At 43.0% G+C, this 27,130-nt stretch overlaps 1 protein-coding gene across 1 annotated transcript in view; it reads right to left on the reverse strand.

The window, feature by feature from the left end:
• KIF1B (kinesin family member 1B) overlaps positions 1-27,130 on the reverse strand; it is a 102,281-nt gene that overhangs the window by 33,370 nt on the left and 41,781 nt on the right. The window contains 20 exon segments of the mRNA XM_075190257.1: positions 6,823-6,895; positions 8,156-8,336; positions 8,792-8,875; positions 9,386-9,492; positions 9,579-9,658; positions 11,362-11,437; positions 11,991-12,070; positions 13,749-13,882; positions 16,324-16,466; positions 16,692-16,770; positions 17,760-17,835; positions 18,970-18,987; positions 20,498-20,563; positions 21,537-21,614; positions 21,746-21,857; positions 22,477-22,547; positions 22,549-22,653; positions 25,386-25,451; positions 25,724-25,903; positions 26,572-26,648. Coding sequence (XP_075046358.1) covers positions 6,823-6,895; positions 8,156-8,336; positions 8,792-8,875; positions 9,386-9,492; positions 9,579-9,658; positions 11,362-11,437; positions 11,991-12,070; positions 13,749-13,882; positions 16,324-16,466; positions 16,692-16,770; positions 17,760-17,835; positions 18,970-18,987; positions 20,498-20,563; positions 21,537-21,614; positions 21,746-21,857; positions 22,477-22,547; positions 22,549-22,653; positions 25,386-25,451; positions 25,724-25,903; positions 26,572-26,648 — 1,886 coding nt within the window.

Here is a 27,130-nt window from a genome sequence, read left to right on the forward strand (position 1 = left end):
TTTATGTCTATGTTGAGATTAAGAGGACCTGTCACTGGCGTGTGAGAGCCAATGTTATCCTGCACTCTCCCAGGCAGGCCTCCTGCGATCTGCACAGCTATGATCTATAGGATAAGCTGGCTCGATACCGAGCCCGGCGCAGTCCGACGGGCCCCGATACCGAGCCCGGCGCAGTACGACAACCTGATCCCGAGCGCAGCGCAGTCTGACATAAATAAAACCACCATAAATGGCCTGCCAATATCTTAATTCCTCTGACAAACCCCTATAAAGGTACATTAGACACCTGCGCTGTCCTTCACGCTCCGTGTGGAACGGGAAACCCAGGACTCCAATTTAAACCTTAATACAAAAATAAGAACATAGCAGCACCCATTTACAGGTTCACCTGCTCTAGGAAGCCCAACGCCATCTACCTTACTTACAGTATCCACCTGTAACAGGTCTCTACATCTGGAATTCCATAATCTGCTCTACAGAACTGCAGTGACATTATCTGGTTAACATCCATAGGGACAAACTTAAAACTCTCCCTAACCTTCTCCTTTGTTTCGGTGACATTCTTTATACAATGCTTCACATGCTGACCACAAAACCCCTATCCAGCATTTACACTCCGAGCCAGTGAAACAGTCTGACGGATGGGTGTTCTCTTGGCTCTAAGCCTGTGTTATGCTCATAAAGAGGAACCGTCTCCAGGTCCACAGATGTCTTTCTATACTTTTACTATTTGGCAAAATTGTTTTTAGCAAAAAAAAAAAAAAAAAAAGGGGGATTTCCCAGTGACTCATATTGGCCAGACCGCGAGCTATAGAGGAATACAGACGGGGAGCGAGCATTGTGCGGTCTAACGGCTGGACTAGGAAGTGTAGAGCTCTCGCTCCTAGTACATCAAAGGATTGCTGGGTTTATTCCTCTCAAGATGGGTAGACTGGGGTCACGGGGGAACCCCGTTTTGTTAGCGCGCCATGCAATATGCGACAAAGCAATAAAGTGACTTTAGGAGACCTAAACTGGCAGAAGTCTGTTATCCTGAATAAGAGTGGTTTACTTGCAACTTGTAAATCATTATGTAGTGTCTGTCTTGGGAAATGAAGGGTTACAAAAATCAAGAGTGCAACAAAAGCTAAGAGGTCGGACAGTGACACCCTCAGTAATACAAAGGAAAGCAGTGATTACGATAAGGATTCTTAGGGTCGGGGGTGTTAGTAGTGTCAAACTTTTTAGTTTTTCAGGTTGAGTGCTTTAATTCAGAATAGTTGAAGAGACACTTAGTGGTTTAAAATCAACAAACATTAAGCGAAGGGGAAAAATTCAGTGCACATAATAAAGAATCTCCAAAAAATAATAACATTTTGTGAAACCATACTATGGGAGATACGGGATATTCTAGTCTTGGGTTACAGGATATACTATGGGTAGTACACAGCCATAGTTAATACTGCAGATCATAGTGGGAGAGGTAGCATGTCTTCAAGACATGGACGGAGAGGCTCCCAATGATTATTATCCAGAGAGAATCTAATGTAGACACATTTAACTCGGCCCCTCTCCTGGGCTCTATAAACAAACACACACAGAAAACTCAAAAAAAAGCAGGACTCTCCCAATGCACCCAACACTGTTATGGTTGATCAACCAGTCTAGGGGGGGAAAGGACAGAGAGCATGGTCTGCACAAACCTCCCTGTCTAATGTACACTGTATGGTGCCAGCACATTAGAGTCCTTGCAGAAGGTGATTCACACAGTGGTCTCCTGCCCGGATTTGAGGTTGGGGGCCGAGTACTGACGTCTCATGCGAGGCGGAGTGACGAACTGGTTGTAGTGGTAAGGCCGGTCACTCTGCCTGTTGTAAGAGTTGTGGCCTTCTTCGCTGTCGGTACTGTAACATGTGCCCCAATTCTGCTGCCTCTGTGGGTGCCTTTGATGTTGATGGTGGTAACTCTGAGAGTCAGTCTGTTGCGAGTCGTAGGACTGAAGCGACTCAGAGGAACCCGACGCTTGACGTCTTAGTCCCTTTTGATAACCATTCAAAGAGTTGCTTCTCCAACGACCAGACGTGCTATCGGGATTATTGCTGTAACCGTGGTGCTGGTGCGGTTGCAAATGTTGGTTGCGAGACTGGCTATAAGGGCTCCAGATTTGCCTCTCTGGATCCACTTCCTCCTGTTCTTGGATTTGCGCCTCTTTTGGGATTTTCACTTCGATCACCTTTTGGTCGGTGATGATGATATGAGTGCCGGCGCTCCAAGAACTCCTGTGGCTGGGATTGCTTTTGAAAGGGAAGCGCGGCTTTCGGTTCTCCGGTGGGATAAATCGATGAGAACCATTGGTATTACGGCGTAGCTGCTTGGCGATTTCCTGCTGTTGGAGGTTCTTAAATTTAATCTGCTCCTGCCTCATCCAGTTTGAGCGTCCTCGACGGAACAAAGCGTCGTCCATCAGTTGGTTGACTTGTTCTTCCTTCCCAGGCTCTTCTCCAGATACCCTACATTTATCACTTGCCATTCCTTTATCACTTTCGGTTCTAGTCTCGCGACTTTTACGTTCTCCCTGTGGCCCTATTAAAGGTAACACCTTCTCCATTTTCAACATTTTGTTTCGGAGGGCCTTTATCTCCTCGTCCTTCATGTTATTCTGAGTCTTCACTTCTTGGAGAATGTCTTCCAGTTTGTCGACATGAACCTTTAAATCGTCCACATCGGTGGGTCCCTTACAAACAGGTACCACATCCTCAATCCTCTCATCTCCCACACCTACTGTGTCCCAGACATCCCGGGCCACCGCCCGCCATGAATCCCGTTCATTGGGATCCTTCTTGCCGTACATGGCACAAAGCTCCTTCATTTTGACAATCGCAAGGGCTTCAATCTCCTGTCGACTGTGTTGAAAGTCATTCAATGCCACTTCGTAACAGATTTCCTTCACAGCTTGGATCTTCAGATCAGAGATGGTGACCCACTTGGAATCTTTGCTCAGTCGACGTCTTTGGGGGATGTGGTACATTTTATTTGGCTCACGTCTTTTGCCACTGCTGGGGAGTCCACATTTCTTGACGATGCTTTGCACTTTGCTCGGAGGGAGCTTCTCCCGCAATGAGGTGATGAGTCGCCAGCTCTCTTCACATGAGCGTTTCTCAGAGTCGTCCCCGCTATCGGAATCCGCGTCCTTGAGAAAGAAAATAAATCAAAATGGCCCCAAAAGAAACCAAAAATAAAATAAAATATGGAAAACACTAAAAATATAATAAAAAGGCAAAAAGCAAACATGGAATGAAAAAAAATAAAGCAAACATAAGAGATGTGGAAAACAAAATAAGGTGGTTTTTGAAAAACGTGAATTAAATATTTAGTCCTCACCTATAAACGTGTGAAAGGTTTGAAGAGAAGATAGGCAGCCTTCATTAAAAGAGCAGAATTAGAGGTGGAAACAGAACCCATGCGCACTGCACACAGGTCAAGTCCTGTATCGCTCTGCACAGCAAACCCACCACTCCAAGATGCAAGAAGACAAGTGGACAAGAGCAGCCAACAGGAAGGTGAGTAGACACTGGTTAGTAGATGCTGGTGTTTATACTCTGTTGCAGTAAAGTTGGTGCGTTACATATTCAAGAGAAAAGACGACGTGTTATTGAAGGTTTTAGTGTACATGCCAGTCCGCTGTGTGCGCCAATGATGGGGCTTCCTAAAGTTTGTAGGTGGCGTGCACCGATAAATGCAAATTATTGGAGTCAGGTCTAAACGTTTCAGGCATGAATTACTTTTCCTGCCTCAATCCAACCCCAAACCCCATCTGAAAAATGAATACGCTGCATGTATAGACTACACAACACAACTCCCACGTTTATGGCCAACAGATGCTATGGGTACCACCTAACATGTAAAGGAGCAGGGTGATTGGTAAACAAATTAAATTCAAACAACTGGTATTGTTTTCTTTAAAGTGGTGTCAATTCGCATGCCGCCATTCTTTTTGAGTAAGTGCAATTGAAATGCTCAGATATTTATCAACAAGTAAAGATGCCTCAATCAAAAATGCTCTATGTTTACAGAGTCAACACTATTAATGCTCATCGAAAACCCTGAACTCTGCACTTCATAAAGAGGGTTGTCAGGTGGAACTACGGAATCGAAACATAATTTAAGGATAATCATTTCCGATTGGGGTTAAGCCGCCAGTCACATCACTGCGGTGGTCGTGGCTGGACGTTCAGTATTAAACAAGAGCAATCGCAGTACAGCGAAGTCTATGTGTAAAACATACTACAAACATAATAACGAGGCGATACAAAAGCTAAAAGAGATGGTGACAAGACCTCATGATGAATAAATAAATATAAAACCTCCAAACCTCCTCCTCCAACTACTAATAATTCAGCTTGTCCAATAAGCATCTTTCCACAGCCACCTTCATACCGATGAGAGAGAATAGAGAACCTAATGGACAGCTAAATGTGGTATTAACACTTAGGGAGAGGGGGTATTAATATTAAATTATTCATTTTGTTTGAGTTTCCCTTTAAAGCTAAACATTAAAAGAAATTTTTTTTTCTAAATCACAGATGGTTTCAATCCATAATCTAGCTAGTAGACACGTGCCATCTTAGACACATAGCACCATCGATTTGATAATGCATCCAGGCTTAACCGTAGAATGCATGGATGGGCGCAAAGTATTTATCAGTAAAAAGTGAGGGTGTTATCAGGAGAACTGATATTTTACAATCCATCTTAAAATTTTGTTTACAATTTGTGGAACACAGTTGACGTACTTTTAAAATTACATTTATATGTAATATTTTGGTTACGATGTGCCTCTGTGTTTTGGTAATTCTATTTTATAGCCTGCAAGTGGCGATGTTGTTACGGCTACCCATGAAAAGGTTTAGTCTGTGACTGAACAAAACAATAAATATATGGACGGTATTTCCTAAGGTCACTTTCAATATTCCGTTTAACTTTACAAAACATTTTAACTACTGTTAGCGGATAGCAGAACCTACCCCCTCCTGCTACCTGTGACCACACGAAAGTCTGAGGTGTGCTTGTACTCCTTACAGGTTCCATTCACTTAAGCTGCTGTGCGAATACCGCAGGTTAAGTTATAACTTGATGTTACGCCCACCTGTACATGGGTTGGATATTACAGGTCAAGCTGTGTACAGGTGGGCACAACAACTGCAGCTTAAGGACACCATTGGGAGCGCTAGAACATGATTGACTTCCGTAGGATTGTGGGTAATGCTGTTCATCAAGTACTGTCTGCCAGCAGTATTTTGTCTGGTTTCGGTGAAGAACCCATGTTTTATTAAGTTATTACATTTGTCCGAGCTTTTTGTATTTGTGATATTCAGGTAAAATCCTGTCAGAGCGGCAGGCACAGTAACGACTGGTCAGTGCTTCCTATGAGGTAAGAAATAAAGTCCAGGCTACATGCAGCGATAGCAGAGAATTCATGCACAGCGCGACAGCACAGATCAGTATCCAGCCTCCCACATAAAGAGGACGCTGAAAGTAGGGTTAATATCCAGGATGTAAACCATTCTTAAAGTATACCCATCGCCTGTGGAGGCGGCCATTTTTTTAGTTAACAGTCAGAGACATCACTGAGGCATTTTATTAGATGCGCACAGTGGAGATGGCCATTTTTTATTCAAATTCAGCCTATCAATTAATTAGGAACCAGTGACATAACTATTTCCTAATTAACTGGTTGTATTCCGAGGAATATTGGTTCAGTTTACAAAATGGCCGCCTCCGCTGTATGAAGGTGACTAGTACACTTTACCTTTGTTGTCAAATTAAGGAGCATCAGTGGAAAGACCCTCACAGATGCCGAGGTATACATGTCAGTAAGCTGTACACACAGTGCTTCCATTATTTATATACACATTTGCAATAAAGGGACACTACCACCTATAACAGAATCAAACATCTGAAGAAGCTATAGATCGTGGTGGAAGACCCACAGGTTTGCCTCAATATGTAGATAGCCATGCCAAAAACACAGCGGGAAATTTGTTTATGATGTTAAAAACACAAATGATGGAACATTCAATAAGAATATTACATGTTACTGTGCAAAACTACCTCAGTTACACTTCGCACATTGAAGAATATATAACATGGTCACGTCTCCGGGTACATCCCGCTATGACACTTTCTAAGTCACTCACATACATTTCCTCATAAGCTCAAACAATGCTGGATGGCAGCGAGTGGGGCGATAGGAGTCCATTTAACAATGGGGTGATACTGTCCCTTTTAAGCAGACACTCCACACAAATACACTATCAGTGTTAAAATCATACAACATTTATATATTTATAGCAGAGCATGGTGCATTCATCAAACTGGTGGGCTTTATGCATTTAAATACCCTGCATCTAATGCCAGGCTCTGCAACAAGTCAAAAGTCCCTCTCTTCAGACATAAATCTGCCCTTTCCACGTGTAAACAGGTAGTAATGACTATCGGCTCAATCCCATAGTTGCCACCATGTAGTTTTCTAAAGGCAATAGCAGCCAAACAGTACTGAAGCTCACAAGTAAACTATACAGCAACTGAGGCAACAGGAAGTCCGATAGATTCACTGTACTAAAGAAAAGAGACAGATTGTAATGCATTAGAGAGAGTGCATGTTATTTAAATATATAAAGCCCTCGATGACCTTTAAAATGTTTGCAAAGAGGAAGAGTAGTATGCAAGCTAAAGAGTGGAACACTACTTGTGTCAGAGAGAAGTGTGTGAGAGAACAAGGGAGTGTGTGAGAGAACAAGGGAGTGCGCGAGAGAACAAGGGAGTGCGAGGAGAAACGCTTACCAGTCTTTGTTGCTCCAGAAGTAGATCTGCCTCTTCCTTTTCCTTCTTGTACAAGATTTCCATTTCCTGGAGCCTGGGGAAGCAGATAATCACTGTTAGTAGACCCCCTGCTTTATAGTTTATAACTAGTCTAGTCTAACAATATGCACCACACCTCCGCACAAAGAATCCAAGGCCTGACCACCTCCGTTATAAAGGCAGAATAAGACAATACCAAGAACATTAAAAAGGTCTAATTTACACACAAGGCAGCCTAGGTCAGTCCTTAGGATTCTGGAACTATTACTGGGCCCAGAAACAAGATACACAACTGGAAAATGGACTGTACTGGCTGTGTTTGACAATCAGCACACTTTCTACTTACTTAAATCACTGTAGGCGTTCTCATTATAGTGTTATTTCACAATCTATAACTAAAATATGTCTAAGTCTAGAATACATCACCTGCATAGCTCTCATCAAACTACTAAACATTGGGGACCTAATATTGTCTAGGGCCTGGGGAAGCCTTGACCCTGTTGCATATTAATCTCTTTCTACAAACAGAATGCTACAGACATCCCCCAATCTTCGACCAACATGTCCTCATTAACTATAGGTTTACCCTTCTATACCTTACAGCCTAATCCTAGCTCATTAGAATCTTACAAATAAAAACATGCGCAAATAACGAAACGTCTTTACAAGATTGTCCCTGAAAATACTGCAATAAACATGATCTACAAATACAACTGCTACAATGGCCATCAGCCACTAACACTCCAGACATATTAGACCTGCACACTACTGATGAACTCTGAGGTGAGGAAGAACCGTGAAACCAAGCATGGTATGGTAGCCTTTAATTTATAACTCTTGAGGCCCCAAAATTGCTGACATATCGACACTACATTGGCTCCACAGGAAATAAACTTGTTTGATTTATTAATTTTTTCTTTACACTACTCAAGTAAACTTTATATACAGGTTTTCAAAATGTTTGTAAATCATTGTACTTTTAACAGTTTTTTGGTAGAACATCATAGAGGCTTGGAAGTCAGTTGCCCCAAGCCTATGTTACAGCAGGCAAATACATGGTCTAACACTAGGCATGCTGGGAGCAAAATGATTGCTCAAAGATGTAAATGTACAATAACTCCGGACAATCAGTCAGCAATTGGCTTTTCACTTTGCAATACACGTGATTGGTTAGTAAAGCTCAATTTAGATTTGCACGTTTGAGCAAAAGATGTGAACAAGTCCCCCCTTCTCCCCTGAAGTAATCCTGATGATCTCATGACTGTGTAATGCATATAACACAGCGGTCTCATAAAAGACATCTGGTCTCTGGTACCTCTTCTCCATCTCTTGCTTCATATCAATACCCTGCTTCTCCAGCAGCTCCCGCTGCGCAAACGTCCAGTCCACCGGCTCCGAGGGAGTCTCTGCAGACGGCGTTTTCTCTCTCTCTGCTCGGGCCTGTTCGGGGTGGTTGAAACGGAAAACATGGTTCTTGCCCATAATTATACGATTACCTGAGTGGGGAAAAAGTACAAGAAAAAGAACAAGCTTTAAAATGTACCCGTCGGCTGGAAACCATGGAGGCAGCCATTTTCACATAAATCTTGAGAACAAAAATACTTTTTTTTTTTTTTTGGTTACATTAAAAACAGAGGAAACAATTAGGACCTGAGTAGCGGACAACGCTGCGGTGGTTGTGGCCCCAAATGCAGAAGGAAACATTACCCCAAATATTAGCGATGAAATACATCAATAAAAGCAAGAGATGCCGTTTAACACAATATATTAATTCATAAGTCTTACTACACGTTAATTAACGCAACAGCACGGTGACTCCTTAAAGAGAAGTTTTAGGTGGAAAAAAAAAACTATGCAGGATAAATTCAGCAAAATGGTTTGAACATTGTGACAAATAGGTAAAAAATAAAATGTCTATCAGCTGGGTGTAATAATAGGCGATGGTCCTCACCGGAACGTAGCTGCACCGTTAGAACCACACGTTTCCCGTTCACGTACGTCTCCGACTTCTCACAGGGTTCCAGCGTCACAATCACTAAAACAAGCAGAACGTTCCTAGTCAATTTCTTTGTTCTATAAAGGTCACATACTCATAGAAATAAAACAGAACCCCTCTCTACAGTTGTTTCACGTAAGAAACTATGTTTATAGTGACCTTTAAAAACAAATATAACATCTGTTGCATTACTATTATTTGTAAGCTGTAAAGGGCAAATTGCAAAGTTTGCGAAAAATATCTGTAAACACGTTGCATGCAGTGTAATAGCCAAGCATAGCCTGCAGGTGTCACTGTTCCAATTCTAAATGGCTAATCTTCTAAGACCATAGAGACAGTGATACAGATAGGCTACATGAAGATTCCGCTCCACATGCTACAGAAGAACGGTCCCGTAACAAAACTACATCTGTCAAGTCTCAATAATCACAGCTTCATCAATCCTTTCATTTTACCCGATCAAGGTGCGTCATAATTCTGTGCCACCAATCCATAGTTCTAGAGGTTGTATCTGTGGAGCAAGTGTTGGATTGGATGGACAAGACTCACCTTCTCCGTTGGGCCTCCTCTCGCTGCGGAATAGACAGTGCTCCTCCCTAATGTGGGCTCCGCTCAGGACAATATCCTGCCGTCTCTCTGCATCCGCCTGACCCACCCTAGAGACGCAAGATGGATAGATTACCACAAGTAATTACTGCAGATAAATGGCGTCATTCTCTGCTGGTACAGAGTGTCAGCTCACCTGGTTATACCATCTTTAATATAATACAAAAGGCACTCTGACATGAGAGGATCTTCATTAAGATTAACCAGATGTGGAGTCTGCAACAAAAACACTCAGTGGTCAGTTGGACTGTACCTACCTACAATATAAAACTACACCGCTCCGCTCCCCACCTAGAATACAGAAGGTCTACATCCCACACATGGAACACACATATTATTTCCAAAGGAAATATATAAAATATTACTACTGGTATCATCTGGATAATTACTTCCCTAAGAGACACAGAATGGGGTCTACAACAAACATGTACTAACCCACCCCAACTTTCTACCCTTATCTAATGGGATCAGCACAACAAACCTTCCTTGGGGAGAAGACCCCATTAGAGTCGGCCAAGAGATCACACGGGCTGGGTGATAAGATCTGTATGAAATCATGGGCCAGCAGAGAGACGGGAAGCAAAGTAGACGTTGATAAATGGAGGAAGACATTGAATGATGACAACAGTGACTTAGTCTGGTCACCTCAGAGCCAGTCTGCTCCTGTATAGCAGTTACATAAAGGTCATGATATCTGGTGTCTTACTTCTTCCCTCGCTGCTATCAAGTCCGGTCTCAGTCTACACCTGAACTACAACTCCCAGAATCCTCAGCCAGCTGCATCTCGGCAGAGGACTCTGGAAGATTGCTGGACTTTCATAACTTTACTCTATTTATGATTTGGCGTTTTCTGTATTGCTACCGGTTATATGTACTATTCTGATACTCAAATCACATTCCACATATTTAAAAATAAAAAATTAGCTGGATAATCTAAACCCTCCCCAAAAATATTTACTATTACTGCATCTTCTAGATCAGAGATGGGAAAACTGGCTGTCTGTGGTCAAGATATACACAGATTGTCTAACTCTGATCCTAACCTACAAAAGGCCGGGAGTTCGGTGGTTCCTTTACAGTATATGCAGCACCATATACTAATATGAACTATTAAAAACAATTAAATCTCCACATTACATTTACAATAGCTATTTGGGTATCTATGTTGGGACTAGAAACCTATGGGAAACTAAACTACAATTTTTCTAGTAACAATTTAATTCATGAACCACAATTGTTTCCAGGTTAATACAATTAGATTAATTCATTCTGTTCCACGAAATTGCTACATATTTTGATATCTAGGGCCCTAAAGTGGACACATTAACTATTTAACAACTCGCTGGAATAAACACCATCGATCACGATTAGTGTTTATTCTTGGCTCATGAATTCAGTTACAGAAAACAGACCTGATCTGTAGAAAGTGAGTCAAAATATTCATCAAAAATCATGGAGGATATCTGGGAGAGAGGTGAAAGTGTGAGATGAAGCACAGAGTGGAGACAGGACATTACAGGAAATCTATGAGCGATGGGAGAGGAGAGAGATTGCTGTGTGAATTGGGACCCGAGGGTGGAAAGGTCACTTCTAGACATGATAAAAGATGTAGCACACAAACATTCCACCAAAACCGGGTGATATTAAATACAGACCATGATTAAGAATGTAGGAAGACAAAGTCTAATATCTATCGCACAAACATATATCCACAAACCAGGCTGCGCACACACCCAAGTCAACCGTTAAAGCAGGCTACGAGACTATGGCTATACTCCAATCAGGTGTTGCACTACAAATCCCAGCATGCCCTATTTTGTCTATCTCTAAGCTATGACCCCAGCGGTAACAGACATTGCAAAGATTCCTAGTTCTGCATAAAACAAAAATGTTGGCTAAACCGTAAGACAGGACTCTACCTTTTTGGGGGAGAAGACACCCAATGTTCCACCATCCTCTCGAATGGCCACCCCCATCTCTGCCAGTAACGCTTCCCTAAAGGATAAAAGGTGTAAACAGTCATTTCATATAATAAAACATAGGACTAACCTGAGGGGCTGTGGTGGCCGGGGGTTATCAGTCCGAAAACTGCACGTTGTACAGAGTTTTGGGACATTGCATGAATGCAAATGTCTTAGAATGGATGATAAACGACCACTCTGACCTCACAAGGAACTTCTCTGCAGTTCAAGAGATGCTTATAACAGATGCGTCCTCCAGGCTGACAACAGGGAGGCTGGAAATAAATTCAATGTATGAAGATATTTACCACCGCTCATTGGGCAAGCGGCAACCAATCATCTGTGAGGACAACCGTTTAATGCTCTGAACACGATTTCCAATTTCTCCCGCTAATCAGCCTAGATGACGTGTCGGTTATAGTGCTGGCGGGGGTTAATATCTCAGGAACCACCAGGTACTTTTAAAACTTGATCCAAAATATTATTAATGAAATTGTACAGACGTGGGGCTATATATATATATATATATATATATATATATATATATATATATATATATATATATATATATATAGGGATCCTTGTACCTCTCCATGCGAATGGCTTCTGTTTTTCTAAGTTTCTCCTCCCAGGTTTCGTTGAGCTCCGCAATGATTTTCTCAGATTCCTGGTGGAGAAATGAAGATGTCTAAATATGGGGCGGTCTGGATAAAAGGGGCCTCTAACTGCAGAGTGTCTACCAATATCCTAGCTGGAGATTCATAACTACAATGGGCAGCTAAATAGTGACCAATTTACATCTTACTAAATAGAACGATGATATCCGAGATATGGAACAATACTGACGTAGTCAGGCCTCGTCCTATACTTTTAATAAGATACATTTGAGGTTTAAGGTGCCTCTCTGGTTCTACTGCACTGTAATTTGGGATGACAGCAGAGCCTCGTGGTCACGTTCCTGTTTATATCAGGCACTGCAGTGATCTGTGCACTCTATAAATCGTGCCCCAGGATTGGCCAGTTCTTTGTCTCCTGCATATAGTCAGGTCCACCATACAATAGCACAACTGTTCAGACATGAAAACTGTGCAGTCTCTGTCTTGTACCAGTGAAGATATAAGCAGGACGGGGGAAGGGGAGAGATGAGGAGGAGGAGGGGGACGTGATCAAAATGAGCGTCAGCTCTCCTGGTGTCTAGATCGTTCCCAGACAAATGATGAGAGATAATCTGAAAACACGGCAACCTGTAAAAGCCTAAAAAATAGTCCTGTTTCACTGCAGAAGCTTAACAACGCAGAAACGGACTCTACTTTCACTGTGTAACACAAAGGGTGAGTAAAACAAAGCACTGCTGTCTGTGGAACGCTAACTGCGCAGTTCATACACTATGTAGACTAAGGCTAGTTTCCCTCCATAGAGACCGACCCACGGAGCTGTAACGAGTTGGCTGCAAGTAAATTTAGCATCAACTCAGTAAAGCATCCTGTGGGTAGGTCTCCATTCAAGAAAATAAGTCTGGTTATACATATTATGAGTTCAGTGCCACAAATGGATGACAATACCGGGTGCACTGCATTTGCATCTATAGTGGACCAGCCGTCTACGGGCCAACCCAACAAAGTCAATGATATGGTTTGAACAGAGCAGAGCAAGTAGATTCAGGTGCTACTCTACTCAAGGGTGATGAAATAGTCAATACGATGGTGCTAGACATAGACCTAGAGTTCATACGGTCACCCCCTGCTTTAGGACAGAAGTGCCATATACACTCTATAAGAGAGTATAAAGCCAATGGTTGCAGACATAGGGGCTATATTTACAAAACAGACCTTTCAGGTTTAATGATAAAATACAGAGAAATAGACTATTTAATGGGCAGTGAGAGGAGCCCTGGGGTCTGCCGTGGTCTGAGGATATTCTCCTAGCTCCTGCCATGTTGTACATTTATCAGAGACAGAACCACCTCTCCTGACCACGTCTGATATCTTAGGACTCTCCAGACTGGGTGAATTACCAAAATACTTCTTGCTTTTATTTTTAACTTGAGGAACTAGCCTTTAACTAGACTTATTGCAATGTAACTATATCCCTGACTTTATGCAATACATTTTCTTACTAGTAAACATGAGTTACTCACTAAGCATAGATTAAAGGGACAATGTGGAGAATCTCTATCACAGGTTCTTTGGTGTTACCAGCCATGTATGGTATAGGGAGGTTCAAGAAGGATGTCAGATGCATTAAGTACACCCCCAGTGTAAGTATAACACTGGATGCACCACTGGTGATCATGTGAGGTCCCACATTGTTGGTGAAGGAACGTTCAACAGAATAGCTCAGGTTACCTTAAGTCGTTCTATGGCCTCCTCTCCTCCCGGCGTGGACATGATCCTCTCCTGGATGCTTGTAACCGAGGTCAACCCCACCTGACTATTGAGAGAACAGGATGATGGGGAAGAGGCCAGCGAGCTGATGGAGGCTGTGGAGAAATGGCCAGGCCGTTGATTCTCATTGGCTAGCAAGTACTTATTCTTAAGGTTCTGGTTATCATTGACGTCTGAGAGAGGAAGGCACCCAACAGAAGGGAGAGCTAAATACGAGACAAAAAGGGAAGCCGGGGGCAAAGGAACAAGGAGAGAGGGGAGGAAAATCACAGTGAGAGACAGGAGAGAAAGCGGGCTCCTTCAAGATGGCGGCTCAGAAGGTCAGTCAGGGCAGGAACAAGTTAGGAAAAATGCAGAATGAAGACAGCGCAAGAGGAGGTCTCAAAATATCACTATTCTATAAGGGATAACGCCCAAGGATATAGATGGACGCTCTAAGACCGGACTCTATTCCGGAAGCTCTAGTGAAACATCATATTTGTACAGTAAAAACAGTTCTATTAAAATTATAACTAAATATTAAAAGTGATCAATGGCTAATATATACTAGTCAATAATATATGCTGACTTCACACCAGTACGACAGTCTCCACGTGGACGGCACAGTGCTGTGTGCAGAGAGCAAAAAGTACGACACTTAATTACATTGTCAGTTTTCTAAAAGAAACGTGAGATGCCGCTAGCAAGTCAGAAATGTGGAAGCAACCGGTAAGCAACTATTTAGCAATTGAGAAAAGGGAATTTCAACGAGGCAGTGCAACCTTTACTAGAACATACAATAAATAAATATTTTTTTATATCGCACAGTGAGAGAACAGGATCATGAGGAAAGATGGCGGGAAGCTCATGGAGACATCGCGTCATCTTAACAATTGTCCTGCAAATAGCTCACGGCAACACATCATTTTATAGAAGAGGTTTTGGCACAGGGCTGTGGCATAAATTACTAGCAAAGCCAATCAGGATGCAAAGTCCTATAATGGAGAGACAGAGAGCAAGGCAAGTAAGAAGATAGATTAGATAGCATATAGTTGGTGTAGCGGCTTTATAAAGAATAACTGTAAAATTAGTACAAGAAACTTGCAACCAAGAATCAGGATTCAATCTGCTAGATCACCAATCCTGGGATTAGCAAAATTATTCCATGAAGACTTAACCAGGATATAGGTGCCACGATGAACGCTTGCAAAGGATGTCAGAACCCACCATGCAAAGGCTGCCAGCAGTGCAATCGTTATCTGCAGCAATTAGCACCAACACAGCAACCGGTAGTCTCTCAATAGCTTGGAAATCTCAGACAGATGCTTACGATTCATTACAGAACTCATCGTTACCATCCAAAGCTGGAGAAATGAATGAATTGACATGAAAGGTTCTTGCACATAGACACTTTCTTGCGCCTGTGATTAGTCCATCCGCGGTACGTTCAGCCACACGGAAAAAAACTGCTAGATCGTAACTCAGAATAGGGAACGTTGCTCCTTACAGAGGTAAATGAGTCTGTATAAACCAGCTTTCCTGCGTTGATCAGTCACTGTGTTGGCAGTGACAGCTGCGGTGTACAGACTAGCTCACCTCCAAAGGGAACAATACTCCCTATTGTGCAGAGCGCCCCCTAGCTGCATGCAGACACTGCAAAATAACTCAGGTGAAAGTGTCTGTATGTAAGAGAACTTGAAATGGCTCAATATAATGGATACGTCAACATGGAAATGTTTGATAAATACACATTCAGTGTATTAAATACTGGTTTATCTAGCTTAATAGGGGTTACAAACCAGAATACAAATCTACTGTATTTACTTTCCCATCCCCAGTCCCCAAGCCTAAAAGGCACGAGACCTCTTACTATTATTTACACTACAAGAATGCCTGCTCTATATGCCACATTCCCCTCATTTGCATAGAGTGCCATTGGCATTAGCAGCTGGTAAAGGACATAATATATATATATATATATATCTATGGAAGCATTTCTGTTGTACTGTTTTATGATAAATGGATGACAACAGGTCCACTCTTGAATAATGCTTATAGTAATCTCCTTTCAGTCTACATTTTCCATCTCCCATAATTCTGTCTGAGGTTTCCGTGCTGCAGCCTGTGCTTACATGCAGAATTAAGCTGCTTGGCTGGAAAGCAAAGTCTGATGAGAAGATAGATTATTGTTATACACACATTTGATTCCGGAGAAATTGTCTTCAATAGAATCAACTGACGGGAAGCGGGAGGAGAGACAGAAGATGGGAGGAAGGTTTAGTATCCGTGAAACCTCCCTGATGTTTACACCTTCTCTGTGTGTAGTTGTCAAGCTGCGATCCGCAGAAAACTCTGCTAACATTGGCTTAGTTAAGAGTACGGCTGCACAGGCTTGACACATTTATCTATACGTACTATAATATATACATAGAAAGGCATCTATACATTGGCTATAGCAGTCTGGACAAAAGGGTTTGTTAAACTAATAATGTAACCCATTTGAAAAAGGAATAGAAATGTAACTTATTTCTGGTGCTGTCAGTTTTACTAAACTTACTGTCAATGATATCGCCCAGGCCCTGCGCCCGCAGTAGGTCTCGCAGACGTGTGACTTCGTCTTTAAGCTCACGCACCAGTTTGGCATTAGGATCTTCATTAATAATAGCATTACATTTGATTTGTTTAGCACGATCCGCATATCTATAAAAAAGAAAAAACAAAATATCAAAAAGGACCAATAAACCCCACCATAGACTATTCAGATATATGTCCATCCTTCCTGTATAGCTGAACTCAATCTGCAATTTGCCCAGAGTATCACTTGTTTATAAAATGTATTCAAGACAAAATGACTGCTGCCAGGCCTGGAACATACAGTAACCCGTATAAATATATATTTATAGTAATCCAGTTTTAGTTTCTCACCTTAGTGTACTCAGAGTTTCGTCATAATTTATGTCAGCCGGACTCAAAGCAGCAACCATGGCTGTGCGGGAGTTTCCACCTGAAATAGGGTAATAATTATCAGCATTCCTTATTAAGTGTACCTATACCTATCATCTGCAAACAGTGGAAGCAGCCAATGTCTGTGCTGAACTGTGAGAATGCAGCCTATCAAATCACTAGGAGCCAGATACATTACTAAGAATGCAGCCTATCCAGTCACTAGGAGCCAGTGACATCACTGAGAGTGCAGCCTATCCAGTCACTAGGAGCCAGTGACATCACTGAGAGTGCAGCCTATCCAGTCACTAGGAACCAGTGACATCACTGAGACTGCAGCCTAGCCAGTCACTAGGAACCAGTGACATCACTGAGACTGCAGCCTATCCAGTTACTAGGAACCAGTGACATCAATGAGTGCAGCCTATACAGTCACTAGGAACCAGTGACATCACTAAGACTGCAGCCTATCCAGTCACTAGGAACCAGTGACATCACTGAGACTGCAGCCTATCCAGTCACTAGAAACCAGTAACATCACTGAGACTGCAGCCTATCCAGTCACTAGGAACCAGTAACATCACTGAGACTGCAGCCTAGCCAGTCACTAGGAACCAGTGACATCACTGAGAGTGCAGCCTATCCAGTCACTAGGAACCAGTGACATCACTGAGAGTGCAGCCTTTCCAGTTACTAGGAACCAGTGACATCACTGAGACTGCAGCCTATCCAGTCACTAGGAACCAGTGACATCACTGAGAGTGCAGCCTTTCCAGTTACTAGGAACCAGTGACATCACTGAGACTGCAGCCTATCCAGTCACTAGGAACCAGTGACATCACTGAGAGTGCAGCCTTTCCAGTTACTAGGAACCAGTGACATCACTGAGAGTGCAGCCTATCCAGTCACTAGGATCCTGTGGCAAGAAGTAAAGCTGTTAGTTTCTAGTGAATGGTTAAGCTGCATTTACATAATTATTGGCTCAGTCTACAAATTTGGCTTCCACAAACACAGTAAAATACAGATGCAGGACAAGCCTATAATACATACCCAAATTCTCACGCAGCAGCCAGGTGAGCACAGAATCTCGATAGGGAATGAAATCTGACTTTTTCTTCTTTTTGCTCTAGAAAGTACAAACGATAATGTTTCTAATAATATAAAATCTTCCTACGTAGTTATTTATAAAGTGCAGAAAATAAGCTTTGTACACAGGGTTGGGGTTTATAATGAATTAGACCATGAGAAATTGGACGACCTGCTGTATAAGACATTAATGATGAATGGCATATAACTGGTCAAGATATGATCACTGTAGAACGGACACCATTAATTACTACAGTGATTTCTAACAGATGAATATGAAGCATGCAATGTCTACTGCACGAGACAATGTGTTTAAAATACTTATCCCGGAATAGATGTAACATTACTGTCTAAGGGCTCTTCCTATGTGTGTACATTTCATTATTTATGTCCCAGGCAACTTTCCAAAACAGTTACTATGCTCATTTCCCAACAGTATAGGCACATTGGGCAGTGATAGGTACTGGCCACGAGCAGTCTGATACATGAACCATGTGTCCCGGACCACAAGTGACATCACAGATAAGAGAAGATAAGACTACATATGGCGACTGCACGGTGGTTCTAATGCTGTAACCTTTTATCACAGAGCATGTTTATAAAACATGTGCTCATTAAAAACTGTTTCCAAGCAATCCCCCATGTACTTTATTGGGGGGGGGGGGGGGGGGGGGGTAATGTCGGTGCCCATTCAGTAGATTTCTCTCTTCTGCACCCAGAATGCACCACCTAGGGAGAAGATCTATACAACGGGTGGCTGCACCACAAGTGGCAGCAGGTGGCGCCGTCACTGATGACTTGGAAGGGTGGGATAGCGGGACGCACAGTGTGAGCCCTTGGGTTGCTAGGAGGACATCAATCCACTCCCCATCTGCTGCAGGTATGACTGAGCAGCGGCCTCAGGACCAGAGAATCACATGACCAGGTGACAGCAGTCACATGACACCACACCTTAGGGCTGTGACCGGACTGGAGAGAGGACACATTTAATATTGGATTTAAGCAAATTTAAACCTAAAATGTATGCATTGTATTGAATATTGAAGATTAAAGGTGAGGCTCATATCTGGAGCCAGATAAACATTATGGTGGGTGTCCCTGGGAAGTAAAAGAGAATAACTGGGCACTTCCCTGTATAATGAATGCACTGGTCCCATCGCTGGGACACACATACCTTGCTGGTGCAATTATCCTGATAGGACAGCGTGGAGGAAGGAGAGACAATGACATCACAGGAAGTTTGCTACAAATACATCACACACACGAGGCAACCTGACCACAGGCAATTACTACAGAGTTGTGTCCTTGTAGAAAGCCCTGAGCGACCTCTTACACCCAGAACAAGGGGGCAGTGGGTTACAGGTGGTGTAACGCTGCATATACACAATGGAGACATCCGTTCCAGTATATGAATATGCAGCCTATCGATCCACAGGGAACCACATTGCAATACTGACTGCGCTACAAAAATGGCTGCCTCAGTTTAGTGTATACCGCCAGGTGTGCTTTTTTTTTTTTTTTTTTAAACAAATAAATGTACTTAATGGAACAAACTTAACTTTCTTGGTAAGGAAAAAGTTGATATATATAACAAAAAAAACAAAAACAGTTCTCTATAAAATGTCCTAAAGCGTAACTCCCCTCAGTAATGGTCACACATTACATATAATACTCTGGTTTTATGGGCAACAATCTGCACTAGCAGTAGTTATTGGCTAAGCCAAAGCATATGTGACAATCGCCCTGAGTGTTGGGACCCCACAAGAGGTGTGGCCTCACCAGGGTGTGGTTTGGGCTGATAAAGATGTGGTCTAATGAGTCCTGATTTTCAAACCTGGAATCATTTTAGGTATGCCGGAGGCAGGGTCAATATAAACTATGGACGCACCAAGTGCATTGTGCAGGATTCGCCCGAGTTCTGAAACCTTTTCCAAAACATGATGTTGAATACGGAGCCATAATTTCCACATTAAAGCGATGAGCCGAACTAATAAACTTCTATCTGTAATTTCAGCTCTTGGAAATAACAGTCACGTCTTCAATAAATTCATACGGAACTTAGAACTTGGCCGGCGGAATAGAGAGTCCAACACAACAGCACAAGTCTCCTAGTAACTAGGGATGCACCGAATCCATATTGTAGTATTCCGACAAACACTGAATTCTGCTACAAGAGACCAGTTAGGTCAAATCTGTACCTGCACTCACATATCACTCTTTACTTGCAGGGATTTATATAATAAAATCTTATGTACAAATACTGGAGATTATAATTCTGTGAAATCAAGATTAAAATTCAACAACCTTAAAGGTTTGGTCAAATCCCATTTCAAACCAAAAGTACTGGCCCAAATCCTGAACCTAAACTATACTGAAACCTGTAATCTTGTGAAGACAATCTTATGAATACTATGAGCATGTTGGTATTAAATCGCCAATGTGAAATACAAAGTATTCACAATAGCGGCTTAGTGTATTTAGTCAGATGTGCTCATGTTACAAACACACACAAATAATATGTAAGTAAACCGCCACACTTATAATCATGTAAACGCATTATACTTGATATTGTACAGCGCAAACATTTCCCTTATTAAGTACAGGGTTTATTCAAACTATCCCTGTCCTTGGCCCTTCTCCCTGCTGCCTTCACATGTTACGTGTTACAACATATTACAGTACGACGTGTGTTCAGGACTTACCACCTCTGCCAGAGCGGAGATGACCTTCCCCAGGGTGGTCAGAGACTTGTTGATATTAGCACCTTCCTGCAAACAGAGAAATCATTGCATGGTTATTACCCCAGTGATCTTGCTGGATTCCTACACTAGAGGGGCAGAATCACACCACTCACTGCGCATACATACAAGGGCTGCGTACATACATGATGGGTAGGACAAGTGTAGACGGCAATCCATTTACTTGGTGTATTTTGCGTATTTTCGCTCTACGCATGCGTGACACAGAGACTTGAGCCATAAGCGCAATTAAATGACCCTTCCGACTGTCAACGACTTGAAGGGCGGAGTTTTACTATGTTTTTCTTGATGATTACATTATCTGTCTGTATACAGCCAGTAACGTATAGGCAGAGTACCGAGACCCGTGTTCAACAAGAGACGATTCTTCAGATCCGCTTGTAGCTGAATATGGGTGTTCAAATAGCACACCTTTTTTTGTGTGTTTTTATAACGCAATTTGCACTCAGATTGTGTTCCTTAATAAATCAGGCCCATGTCGTGGACTTTTAGTAAAATATATATACAAAGTATGGTAACAATGAAAAGTTATTTAAAATTAAAATAGGTGGAAAATCACTTTAAGGGGATACACAGGCACAAAACCTTGTCCTTTATCCTGGATTTAGGGCGCTTTGAAACAGTATCCTCACTTACTGAGCGCTCCCCATAGACCTCTATTCTATTACACCCAGCTCACCAACGCTGCAGGTAACACTGCCACTGGCTCATTAGAAGGTCTGTACGTCAGGTACATTCGTTTGCATCATTGCTGGGACCATCAGCGTTAGAGATGTACATTGAGCACCGACATACCCGTGTGTACGACCGCTGAGAGAACATACGGCGCAGAAGGGTATAATGCATGTGGGGTATTTGGTACAAGGCTCACTCAGCTTTTGAGTATGATGTAGGCACAGAAGACACACAGCCCATTATGGAAACAGTCACTGGGGGTACACAGGCTGGTGGTCCGTGGATCCCACACATTAATCATACTCACTTTTAGTCGTGTCCCCTTTGCTCCTGTGGAATCGGCTCTCTCGCTCCCCGCCAAATCTACCAGGCTAATCTTACTGACCTGCGAAGGAAATCAGGATTACTATGGCAGTGACGGAGATCTTATACACTATGTAATACGGAATCTGTACTCCCAGTCCCAGGCCTGGGAACAGGAAACAGTCTGCACCGACCAGTACAAGCACTAATCACCTTCTCTGTGGAGAGGTTGGTCTCTATGTCCAGTCTCTTTTGGGTAAAGACGATGGTGAACACAGCATGGGAGCGGCTGCTGGTCTCATTCATGTTAGTGGCGGCCACCGTCCTAACGAGGAAGAACAACTGAATGACATATAGTATAACACAGAGTACTGCACATCCCATGAGATAGACATATGGCCACATTGTCTCAGATACATGACTGGGAACGATAATAATCCATCTGGAGTTTAGTAGTTTGTGGCTGAAAACAGCATCGGTAGTGAGTATGATCATTAGGGCAGTCACCAGTTTACCATAATAATATAAGGAGGGAGGGAGGGGGGGGGGAGGAGGGAGGGGGGGGGAGGAGAGAGAGAGAGAGAGAGAGAGAGGGAGAGAGGGAGAGAGGGAGAGAGGGAGAGGGGGAGAGGGGGAGAGGGGGAGAGGGGGAGAGGGGGAGAGGGGGAGAGGGGGAGAGGGGGAGAGGGGGAGAGGGGGAGAGGGGGAGAGGGGGAGAGGGGGAGAGGGGGAGAGGGGGAGAGGGGGAGAGGGGGAGAGGGGGAGAGGGGGAGAGGGGGAGAGGGGGAGAGGGGGAGAGGGGGAGAGGGGGAGAGGGGGGAGGGAGTGAGTTCTCTGTACAGCGCTGCGGAATTAGTGGCGCTATATAAATAAATGATGATGATGATGATGACACAGCGCATACTGTTGGCCTGGAAGCCATCACACCATCGCGCTGCACCCACCTGGCCTTATTTCCTGCGTCCATCAGGTCAGCAATATCAGTGTATGAGGTGACGGCCAACTTGGACAGGTCCTTCTACATAGGGCCCGAGCAGCGTCTCCCTCACTCGCAGGTTTCCTTTGTTTTTAGGGTTCAGCAGATCCCGGACCCGCTCACAGTAAATTTCCATGTAACTAACCTGCAAAGGACAATGGGAGTGAGTAATGGTGTCCATCGGCCAGTAACAAAGCCTGGAGGGTTTAGCAGAATTAAAATGTGACTGTGAGAAATTAGCTTTTCATTTTTATTTAACTTACTGCCGTAGAAACCATCTGGATCTCGGTGCACATTAGAAATGTATTACATTAAACCTTTAAAGCAGGCCTGTCCAACCTGCGGCCCTCCAGATGTTGTGAAACTACAAGCCCCAGCATGCTTTGCCGGTAGACAACCAGTCGATAGCTGGTAGGGCATGCTGGGACTTGTAGTTTCACAACACCTGGAGGGCCACAGGTTGGACAGGCCTGCTTTAAAGGGAAGTGATGAGTAATTCACTAATTAGGATCTTCATATATAATCACTGCTGGAAAGCCCTGGGTCTCGGAGTATTGTAAGACTGGGCCCTTTCTGCTCTCATCTGTGTGGATAAAACTACACAGGACATTCAGCTATTAATAAACTACAATGCAAAACAAAAATCTTCCTGGTGTTATCCGACTGTTCCCTTATAACAAGCGCATAGCAGCGGAAACGTCCTAACAACCAATAACAGCCGTTTCTTCTATACAGAGCGATACCGGAGAGCTAGCGTCAACATCTAACAATTCCAATCATCACCGTCATAACATAATTAAAAAAAAAAAATCAATAACCTGGTGCAAATAGTACAAGAGCACTGTAACCCACGGCAAACAATCAGATATGACCATTGGTCAGTCTAGTACAAATATGTAGTTGGGCTGACCCAATCGTAGGGGTCCGCAGGCAGTACGGTCTGCAGATCATAGCACATACATAGCACTGCCATTAACCAGCCCCCCCTCCCTTTTATTAGATGAAACGATCGCTTTGGCCACACAAATGGACCAATGCCAGGAAACCTGAGACCTCATCCCTGTGTACATGGATAGAATTAGACTATATAAGAACGAATATCAGCTAAACTATTATTTTGCTCCATTATAACCTCAAATTGTCAGATTAGATCCTGGGGTTACATTCAAGCCCTCTCCCCACCAGGTCAAACGATCTGGAGTCAGATCCTGGGAAAACAACATATAAATTGGAATTTTAAGCTGTTAAAAACCACAAAAAGCTTTTACAGATCTCCTACCAGTGTCACTAGTCACATTGATTTGAAAGGTGATCAATCCCTATAAATAATGTATGATTTTTGGTGCTGACAGAGGAATCGTTAGTGTATCGCTAAACAAACAGATTCCCATCTAATAAATAGGGGTTTCTGGAATGAACAAAACCTCCTCTCACTCCACACTACCAGTCACTTCCCTCCCCTCCCATCACATCTAGCAGGTGAGTGACTGGGGCGTCATGAAGCTACAGAGCTCCCCTGAAATTACAGTACAGTACCTAGGTGTATATCTATAGAAATTGAATAACATGTTTGAGGAGGGGGGGATACTAAGATTTCTGTTGAAAATTAGAAAAAATAAAAAAAAAAAAAAAAAAAAAAATAATCAGACTTTAAATGAGAATTCCAGTCACTTTTAATGTTTGTGCAAAACCCCTCCCCTCCCCCGCTGGCACTCTGTGCGTCATCCAATCACAAACTGAGCACGCTCTGTTCAATCCTGTCTGGACAGCAGATGGAGCGGGACTGCGGTGCAGATAACGCATTAACTATGGAGAGGTAACGCACTCCCCCTTTTACTAATTGGGAAAGAGTAAGACTTTGAAAACAAATTGATCAGTGACTGAAGTTATCTTTCAAGGACAAACATGCAGCACGATTATAAAACCTGGAATTATGTGCACCGTGAATCTCCTGTCATCTGTGTGGTGAATAGTCAGCGCTATTTAACGTGTATGACATCACAAGGCCCAGCTGATGGACCAAATGCAAATTAACGCACAGCCTGAGCAAGGATAGCGATTGGAGAAGAGGAACGTCCTAAATACAGGGTGAGAAACACAACTAACCGGTTACAACAGCCCAGATTTATTTGACTCCTTATCTGCATAAAACAATGTAGTAGAGGACAATATATAGGCAGATCATAGATAGCTGACAATGTACAGAGATAGCTTGTGCATTAATACCGAAACAGGAAATAAATATCACTATACAGTAAAATATGGAAAAAACAATTAACTCCTTGGCAGTCAGAATGTTCTATACATTAGAGTATATTGAGCAGAACCAGTTAAATGAAGATAATTAGGCAGTCAGAATGAGCACAATGTGACTCTGCATTACTCATCCCCCTGGAGGACGCTTCACACTAAAACCTTCTGAACCTCCTTGTAATGACGCACAGCTGACGTTACTATTTTATCTAAGATAAGGTTACATCTTCATCGCAGATCCAAAGCCTTTGTTACAGCAGCCTACAATTACCTGGGTCATGTACCAGGAGGATTTCTCATACACTAACAATAAACCTCGTTGAGAAACGTTGTTACCTGCAGACACCAATCACAAACACCCGGCACATGGTGCGTAAGCCGCTACCGCTAGAAGAAATCAGATCAAACCGAGGATATTATTGTTATACAGTCAGTATCCTTTAATGCAACGATGCTCACTGTCATTTACTGCAAACATGAATTTCTGCTACACTTATTGACACTTAAGCCATGACAATTGGTACTAGTCTGCGCAGGCTTCATGTCACAGTAATACATGTAGGTGCTATATACAAAGCTGCATGTAACAGGTCTCAGAAAACAGACGTGACATTAAACACTCACCTCTACGGAGAAAGAGACTTCATCGTTATTATTATAATTGATTTTCTCAAACAGGTCCTCACATAGCTGGGGAAACAAAACACGCGTACGTTTCAGAGGTCACTAGGTAGAGGACAGTGTAGCCGTATACTAAATAAGAAGACATTTTTGCCATTTTAAGTTTTTAGACACAATTTTCATAAAAAGATTCAAGACAAATGCATGGAAACACACGATTGAATTAAGAAAAGAGCGGCAGAGATGGGTTTTATAATATCCGTGAGCTGCGCAAAGCCTGCTGCGTACTCATGAATGCACACGGTGAGTGTATGGACATGTGAATGATCTGACCCATGTACCTGAGGGATGATGCCGGCCTGGGTCTCCTCCTGTTTGCCCATCATAGTGTAAGATTTGCCAGCTCCCGTCTGCCCGTAGGCGAAGATACAAACATTGTAGCCCTCGAAGGCGTGTTCCAGCATCTCCTTCCCGATGTCATTGTACACGCGGTTCTGGGACGCGAAGGAAGGATCATCTGGCTGCAGGGAACAGAAGGTGGGATCATGTGTGTGCACCACGAGTAATGGGTGATCAACTCAATGTTCAGATAGCAAATGGGATAGGGGGTATCTTGTAGTATTCACAGATATGATTGTGTAACAGTTCCTAAACCCAGGTAGAAGGGGAGGTCTACTTCGGAAAACACCCCCTGCAAATAACAAAAGCCACATTGAAGTGTAGGAAGTCGGGGACCCTCCCCTGGGACCTCTACTGGTAACCGCACTGCTCCGTTTCACAAAAGGAGGGGTCTGTATCTGAGACTGCGCTGGGCGGGCGAGTCAGATCTTCTACAGACAGGAGGTATGTAATGAAGGTGGAGCCTGATTGGGCAGAAGCTATCCAATTAGAATGTAATGCACACAGCATATCCTAGCACACTAACTCCCCAGGATGGTTCCAGTTTTCCTGCGTACAAAGCTCTCCGCTCCTCCTCCTGTTAAACTGTGCGGCCTGCTGTCCCTTTCCATTTTAGGCTTTGGGTGGCTCCCTTACGGACGTAAAGTCCGGTTCTCTCATGATAACGGCATTATCTAAAATATTTTGAATTCTGAGAAGATAATGTTACAAGTATCTGTCTTCTAATGTCTTATAACTGGTCTAAAGAGCAACTTTTAATAATTTAGACTCCATTCTATAGGGCACTTACCGAAGTGTGAGACCAGTAAGAGTAATCAAAGCTGAAGCTTTTAGCTGGTTCCTTGGGATTCTTTGGATTGAGAATACCTAGAAGGAGAAGAGAAGAGGTGTAAGGAGGAGATGCAGATGTTTGTCTTCTAGAACAGATAAGATCTCTGTAGACCACAAGGTGCGCACCGGAAACATCTTCATTTTCATTATCAAATTATTTAAATATTGGAATTCTATAGGTAGCAGAAAGAGGTAAACTTCCTCTAAAATGGTGGTAGATTAATGCCATACTTTATAAATTGTTCCTAATTTATGACAAAAACTGGAAGACAAAATAGAGGCAAAGGATAGAGGTAAAAGTCGAGGAAACTGAGGAATAAGCAGGTGCAAAAGTGACAACAAGCGGTAGCTAAAAGCGGAGGAGGCGACAACAAGCGGTAGCTAAAAGCGGAGGAGGAAGCAGCAACAAGCGGTAGCTAAAAGCGGAGGAGGCGGCGACAACAAGCGGTAGTTAAAAGCGGAGGAGGCGGCAACAAGCGGCAGCTAAAAGTGGAGGAGGCGGCAACAAGCGGTAGGTA

Source organism: Mixophyes fleayi, chromosome 11 (assembly GCF_038048845.1).
Source record: "Mixophyes fleayi isolate aMixFle1 chromosome 11, aMixFle1.hap1, whole genome shotgun sequence".
NCBI classification, from domain to species: Eukaryota; Metazoa; Chordata; class Amphibia; order Anura; family Limnodynastidae; genus Mixophyes; species Mixophyes fleayi.